Source organism: Bufo gargarizans, chromosome 11 (genome assembly GCF_014858855.1).
Source record: "Bufo gargarizans isolate SCDJY-AF-19 chromosome 11, ASM1485885v1, whole genome shotgun sequence".
NCBI lineage: Eukaryota > Metazoa > Chordata > Amphibia > Anura > Bufonidae > Bufo > Bufo gargarizans.
In genome coordinates, this window is record NC_058090.1 from 47,317,178 (window position 1) to 47,324,924 (window position 7,747).

The window sequence follows — 7,747 nt, forward strand, 5'->3', positions numbered from 1 at the left end:
TTTGTTAGACCACAGTAATGTGGTAAAACTGATCCCTAAGATAGGTGTGCTGATTTCATAGTTTAGAGTATCACAGAGGTTGCCAGGCACACCCCAGTGCATCGTGCTGGATTTGGCATGAATGTACACTGTACTTTGCTCCTATAGACAATTTCCCTGTCAATATGCTGACTATATTAGGGAAATGCTCATTATGCAGATTGCGTAGGACATCTTAAAGGGAATTTGTTGCCAAATACCACCATAATAATCCAAGTGAAGTGTCAGATGTGCGCAGGACTCCTGAGATTGCGCTTTCCCCACCCAATGTTGGTGCCCACATTCCTGATAAATTGTTAATTTTGTGATATGCAGATTAGCTGCTTGGTGCACCACCATGGCATCTTGTTGCACCAAAAGCTCTGCTCCTTATCGTGTCGAGCTGAGACCCCAGCTTCAAAACAGAGCCAGACAGGGAAGATTTGGGCTATGGCTACACTGCGACTTTTGTAGAATTGACGCATGCAGATTACAGCCCTGATGTTTGCCAGGCTGTGTAATACAGATGACTTCAGCCCTGGCAAGCATCGGGGCTGTACTGCATGCGCACCGGTCTCCAAAGCATTGGCATATGCATGAGATCGCAGAGCCAGACGAGAGTACTTTTCCCCTGCCTTACCCTGTCATTCAAAACTAGGGGAGATCAGCTGGCAGAGATAAGCGGCAGATCATTTGGTGCAATGAGGTGCAACAGTGACACCCTCGTTGCACCAAGCATCTAATTTGCACATCACAAAATCAAGGATTTCTCTGGAATGCGAACACCAATCGGGATGGGGGAAACATTATGAGACGTGCACACATCTGACACTTCACTTGGATTACTATGGCGGTATGTAGTGACAGATTCCCTTTAAAAGCCGTTACAAAACACAACTGTCCTTTAAATGATGGACGTGTCCTCTTTTATTCTTATTACTCTTTCCCTAATTTCTCCCTACAGCTTGGTGTGACTGCGCAACTTCTCACAAATCGAGGAGTCATCCATCAGTTCATGGGGAAGTTACCCAATGCGATGCGGGATTACCAGTCAGCAATTACTGCCAATCCCAAGTATTCATTGGCTTACTTCAATGCAGCAAACCTATATCTCCATAATCGGCAGTTCTCACAGGTAATTCATTCTCAAAACCTCATTATTAAGCATTGTGTAGCTAAGGTTTCCAGTATGTATCAGATAAGAAGAAAACTCATTCCAAGTATTCAATATATGTCTTATATCTACGAATTCTGTAGACTCAAAATGCATTGTGCCTTAAAGGGGTTCTGCATCTGATCGGCGAGGGTCCGACACCTGGGACCCCCGCCGATCAGCTGTTTGAGAAGGCAGGGGCGCTCCAGGAGCGCCGCGGCCTTCTCACTGTTTACCGCAGGCCAAGTGCCGTCACGACTAGTATCAACTGGCTTGGGCGCGGCTAAGCTCTGTTCACTTGAATGAAGCTTAGCCGCGCCCAGGCCATTGATACTAGTCATGACGTCACTTGGCCTGCGGTAAACAGTAAGAAGGCTGCGGCGCTCCTGGAGCGCTGCTGCCTTCTCAAGCGTCTGATCGGCGGGGGTCCCGGGTGTCGGACCCCCGCCGGTCAGATGCTGATGATCAATCCAGAGGATAGATCAGTTTAAACAAACTGCAGAACCCCTTTGAGGCCTCTCCCATTAGTAAACCCAAGCCAAAAGCACTAAGCTCTTGAAATGTAGTATGCAAAGATAAAACTAAGGGGGTAATTTATTAAGACCGGCATTTTTGTTCACATAGGCATATGAGGGCTTATTTGTGGGACAAGTTGTACTTTATAATGGCACCATTTAGATAACCATAACTTGTATTGGAAAACAGGAAAAAAAGATCTTCCTGTGGTGAAATTGGAAAAAAAAGATTTGGGTTTTCTGTTTATGGCTTTCATTGCACACTACAAATGACATGAAATCCTTATTTTAAGGGTCGCTATAATTACAGCGACACCAAATTTATATATTTTTTTGTTATGTTTTACTACTTAAAAAAAACATATTTTTTTGCATCGCCATATTCTAACTATATTCGCCATATTCATAACTTTTTTATTTTTCTGTCTAAAGAGTTGTGTGAGGGCTCTTTTTTTCAGGGATAGCTGTAGTTTTTATTGGTACCATTTTGAGGTACATATGACTTTTTATCACTTTTTTATTCAAATTTTATTTTGGGAGGGGGGCAACATGACCAAAAACAGTAAAGTGGCTATTTTTTTTTTCACACCGTTAACAATGCATGGTAATTATTGTTATATTTTGATAGTTACTGTAAGATATTCTCTGAAGTAGCTTATTTTTTTTTTTTTTTTATGTTTAAAATTGGAATTGAATTTAAAAAAAATAATTGTTTATATTTATAAAAAACATTTTTTCACTTTTTTTACTGTATGTTTTATTCCCCTAAGGCAGGCATGTCCAAACTGCGGCCCTCCAGCTGTTGCAAAACTACAACTCCCAACATGCCCTAATAGCTGTAAGCTATCCAGGCATGCTGGGAGTTGTAGTTTTGCAACAGCTGGAGGGCCGCAGTTTGGACATGCCTGCCCTATGGGGACTTGTACATATGATCCTCTGATTTCACAGGTTGCCTGATTTTCACAGCCTCTGGCACGGCTTTTCAGGCAGCTCGCTATGACAGCACTAGGAGCCCTTACAAGGCCCCGAGATGTTATAAAACCAATTGTAGCTCTACAATTTTGCCATGGGGGCTATGATTGGAGGACAAAGAGAGCCCACTCCCTCTAACCCCACAGATTCCACGGTGGCTATTAACAGTGCCATCTGATGGGTTAAAGGACATGGATCAGAATCATCTCCATTACCAGTCATTGCCGCAGGTGCTTGCTGTAGAGCGAGCTTAGTGTGTGAGCCCACTCCTTACAACTCCTTAAGGCCAATCAACTACATGTATGTGAATATGCGTTAAAGGGGTTGTCCGGGTTCAGAGCTGAACCCGGACATACCCTTATTTTAACCCCCGGCAGCCCCCCTGAGCCTAGCATCGGAGCATCTCATGCTCCGATGCGCTCCAGTGCCCTGCGCTAGATCGCGCAGGGCACAGGCTCTTGTGTTTTCAATAACACACTGCCGGGCGGTAACTTCCGCCCAGCGGTGTGTTCGGTGACGTCACCGGCTCTGAGGTGCGGGCTTTAGATCTGCCCTAGCCGTTTTACTGGCTAGGGCAGAGCCAAATCCCGCCCATCAGTGCCGGTGATGTCACCGGGCTTCCTGTCAGCCCCATAGAGAGCCCGGTACGTCACCGGAACTCAGAAAAATGCCTTTGCCCTGTGCAATTTAGCGCAGGGCAAAGGAGAGCATCGGAGCATGAACTGCTCCGATGCTCATGTCAGGGGGGCTGCCTGGGTGAAAATGGAGGTATGTCCAGGTTTAGCTCTGAACCTGGACAACCCCTTTAAGTGGATAAACCTCTGCTCTTTCTGACTTTAGTTGTACCCAGAGGCTGTCTTATCAAACTGATAACATTCCCTGTATGTAAGTGTGTATACAGAGATAGCTGTCAGTCACTGATAGCTGTACACAGGGAGGTGTTATCAGTGATTGATAGAAATCTCTGTGTAAGTGTGTATACAGAGATAGCTGTCAATCACTGATACCTGTACACAGGGAGGTGTTATCAGTGATTGATAGAAATCTCTGTGTAGGTGTGTATACAGAGATAGCTGTCAGTCACTGATAGTTGTACACGGAGAGGTGTTATCAGTGATAGAAATCTCTGTGTAAGTGTGTATACAGAGATAGCTGTCAGTCACTGATAGTTGTACACGGGGGAGGTGTTATCAGTGATTGATAGAAATCTCTGTGTAGGTGTGTATACAGAGATAGCTGTCAGTCACTGATAGTTGTACACGGAGAGGTGTTATCAGTGATAGAAATCTCTGTGTAAGTGTGTATACAGAGATAGCTGTCAGTCACTGATAGTTGTACACGGGAGGTGTTATCAGTGCTTGATAGCATTCTCTGTGTAAGTGTGTATACAGAGATAGCTGTCAGTCACTGATAGTTGTACACGGAGAGGTGTTATCAGTGATATAATTTTCTGTGTAAGTATGTACAGAGATAGCTGTCATTCACTGATAGCTGTACATGGGAGAGGTGTTACATGAAGGTCGTCTAAAGTTCAGAGACAGCAGAGATTTGAATGAATAAACAATTATACTGAATCTGTTTCCACAAAATTATATATCAATCTGCTCAGCTCATCCTGCTGTGTAACAGGCTGCCTGCATATTACACTGCATTTCCTGGTAAATGGTTTTGTTTAGGGCTCATGCACTCATCTGTTAGTGTTTTGCAGGCCGCAAATCACGGATCCACCAAACACGAATCCCAGCCGTGTGCATGCTGCCCATTTTCTTTTTCACTTCAATAGAAAAGTCCTCTTTAAACACTCTTTGCTGGTAAACAGACCAGCCGTCCTTTCAGTGTATTGTTGTTCTTATGCATTGCATTAGCTGGCATGATTAAAAAAAAAAATTAACATTTTAAGATTTTTTTTAAATAAAATTTAGCATTTAATTGTGATTTTGCCCACACACATCTGTTTTCTGCAACTTCATTGAGTCATTTGAATAATTTTGTTGTTTTAGATGAAGTCCTTGATCATTCATTGTTAATTACATTTTCTAATTAATCTGTACACGTCACAGGCTAAAGAATGCTACTGCCTTGCCATAGACCTGGATCCTGACAATGAATCAGCTGTTCTGAACCGTGGGATCACAAATATGCTTCTACAAGATGCACAAGGAGCACTGGAGGATTTTCATAGGGTCCTAGACCTCTGTCCAGTATCTTCTGCTGCATATTTCAACCGCGCCACTTTACATAACACTTTACATGAATACCAGCAAGCCGAAAGCGACATATCTCAAGGTACCATACTCATCTCCTTTACTCTTATAAAGAAAGAACATTTTCTCAGGTTTCAGTTAATGATTTGATTTTGAGAAGGTCCTGATCAGATCAAGAGCTTATTTTCAGACCATACATTTTGTGGCTTTGGTCTGTCCTACATTTGAATACAATATTGAAACGGGGACGTAAAGGGGGTATTCACATCATATTAAGTGATGGCATTACTCTAGCAAATTTATGATCAGGGGTGTTCACACGTCTGGAACTTCCACCAACCTAAGGCCTCATGCACACGACAGTATTTTGCGTTCAGTATACTGGCCGTTTTTTGAGCTCAGTATACGGAACATATACTGAACCATTCATTTCAATGGTTCAGCAAAAAATACTGAAGTGTCTCAGTGTGCATTCCGTTTCAGTATTTCAGTATTTCCGTGCCGTGAAAAGATAAAACATGTCCTATTCTTGTCCGCAAATCACGGTGCTTGGCTCCAATCAAGTCAATGGGTCCGCAAAAAAAAGGAACACATACGGAAATGCATCCGTATGTCTTCCGTATCCGTTCCGTTTTTGCTGAACCATCTATTGAAAATGTTATGCCCAGCCCAATTTTTACTATGTAATTACTGTATACTGTATATGCCAAACGGAAAAACGGAACGGAAAAACGGAAAGGAAACGGAAACCCAACGGAAACAAAAAACGGAACAACGGATCTGTAAAAAACGGACCGCAAAACACTGAAAAAGCGATACTGTCGTGTGCATGAGGCCTAAGGGAGAGTTCACATCTCAGTTTCATGTTCCGTTCTTTTGATCCGTCAAAAGAACTGAAAAAAAAACTGGATCCTGTAAGAAAAACGGATCCTGTGCATCAGTTATGCACATTTGGCATCCATTTGAGCCGTTTACGTCAGAGATCCATTATTTTAGATGGAAAAAAATGGCCTGCTGTCCAATGTATTTTTTCCGTCTTAAAAAACAGATCTCAGACAGGAAATTGCTCAGATGGAACTTAGCCTAAGAATGACACGGGCTGATTCTGCGGTTCTGTCTGTATAAGTCTTTCCCTGCGCAATAGCATCATTGCTACCTTCTGTGCAGGAGAACTGCAGCACATCTCCATTCAAGTGAATGTGTCCGGCTGCAGTTCCCTGCATGCTCGGGTTGTTGGGAGTGTCACTGGGTGGGGGAAAACTGAAGGGGCAGAAGTGCTGCATCAAGACAGCTTCCCTTCATTCTCTGCGTCAATGGAGGTACCAGAAACCACCACCGGTTATATAGTAATGGCATATCCTAACAGTATGTTCTATAAGATGGCAATACCCCTTTAATCTATAGTTTTAGATTTCATGGACCTTCACTGTAAGGGTCCATTCACACGTCCGTTATAACACTCCGTTTCCGTTCCGATTTAAATCGGAACATTTTTTCGGATCCATTAATTTCAATTGCCTCTGCAAAAATGCGGACACCAATTATAGTGCTGTCCGAATCACGGAATCCGTTCCGTTTTCCTATTTTCGAGTATGCGGATCCTGAAAAAAAATTAAGCTTGTCCTACTTTCTGTCCATTTTTCGGGTCCGTTGTCCATTCAAGTCAATGGATCCGCATAAATGCGGATGACATGCGCAAAACCATCTGAATGTCATTTTGCGGATCCGTTTACAGGAAAATGGATGGAAAAAAAAAACTGAATAACGGAAACACGGAACGGATTCAGAAGCACTTTAGTAAAAAAAAACGGAAGGTTGTACTGAAAAACGGATCCGCAAAAAAAAGGAACATTTATCTGGAAGGGTAAAAATACTGAAGTGTGAATGGACCATTAGACAGAGGAAGAACAATTCCTAACTTTTTAGGCAATTTTTTCTGGGCTCTATTCCCTTTACAAGCTTGAAGCTTAGAGAAGGGAAGCTGCGAGGAATGCAACTTCCCCACATCTTCCCTGACAGCGGTCATAGGATATTGCCCAGCACTTGTTTTCTGTCCCATACAAATAATACAGGCTGTTAGAAGTAATGACAGGCCATCAGATCAGTAAAATTGCCATAAATATATTTTATTGTGAAATTCTTTTTCTTAAGGAAGTAACACGTCTTGTTAGATTTTACATTATGCATGCTCAATGATAGTTATAGTTCCTGCTCAGTGGTTTAAGCCGAAGTGTGTATATCTCCTTGTGTTGTACATTTTTACATCTCTTCATACAGTATGTAACTAGGGAATGAGGCTAACTTTTACACTTGATTCAGAAAGTTATTAACTAGGCTCTTCAGCAATGTAATCACGAGTATCTCATCATGCTTTGTTTTTTACAGCTTTGCTTCTTCAACCTGGAGATCCCCTGATGTACAAGCTGAGAGCGGACATAAGAGGAAAAATGGGACTGGCTGAAGAAGCCATTGAGGATTATGAGCAAGCTATAACGATATTACAACAGTCTTCCCAGAGTCAGGGACTCGCCAAAGTGGAAAGGCATCGTTGACATATTGGGGAGGGATGTCATTTCAGGCCATTGGTCTGGATCTGTTCCTTGTATGCTCACACTGGTAAGAACCTTAACGGGGATTTCTTATCTCAGCAATTGTGGTATATTCCTGGGATAAGCTACAAATGTCAGATAGGTGCTGGTCCTACCTTTGGGACCCGCTCCGATCTCCAGGACAGTGAAAGGAGAGCAGCTGCCCATGCACAGTCATCCTCTATTCACCGCTATAGGATTTCCACAAATAGCCAAGTGCTGGCTCAGCTATTTCCAGCAGTCCCATAGTGGTAAATGGAGGTGGTCGTACTTGTGCGGCTTGCTGTCCGTTCACTG

The 7,747-nt window shown here is 42.9% G+C and overlaps 1 protein-coding gene across 1 annotated transcript in view; it reads left to right on the forward strand.

The window, feature by feature from the left end:
• Window positions 1–7,431, forward strand: part of TTC6 (tetratricopeptide repeat domain 6) — a 141,258-nt gene extending 133,827 nt beyond the window's left edge. Inside the window, exons 29-31 of the mRNA XM_044271261.1 lie at window positions 983–1,153; window positions 4,719–4,944; window positions 7,248–7,431. Of these exons, the coding sequence (XP_044127196.1) occupies window positions 983–1,153; window positions 4,719–4,944; window positions 7,248–7,414 (564 nt within the window). The 3' untranslated portion in view covers window positions 7,415–7,431. The remainder of the gene's footprint in view (window positions 1–982; window positions 1,154–4,718; window positions 4,945–7,247) is intronic.
• Window positions 7,432–7,747: the final 316 nt, after the last annotated feature.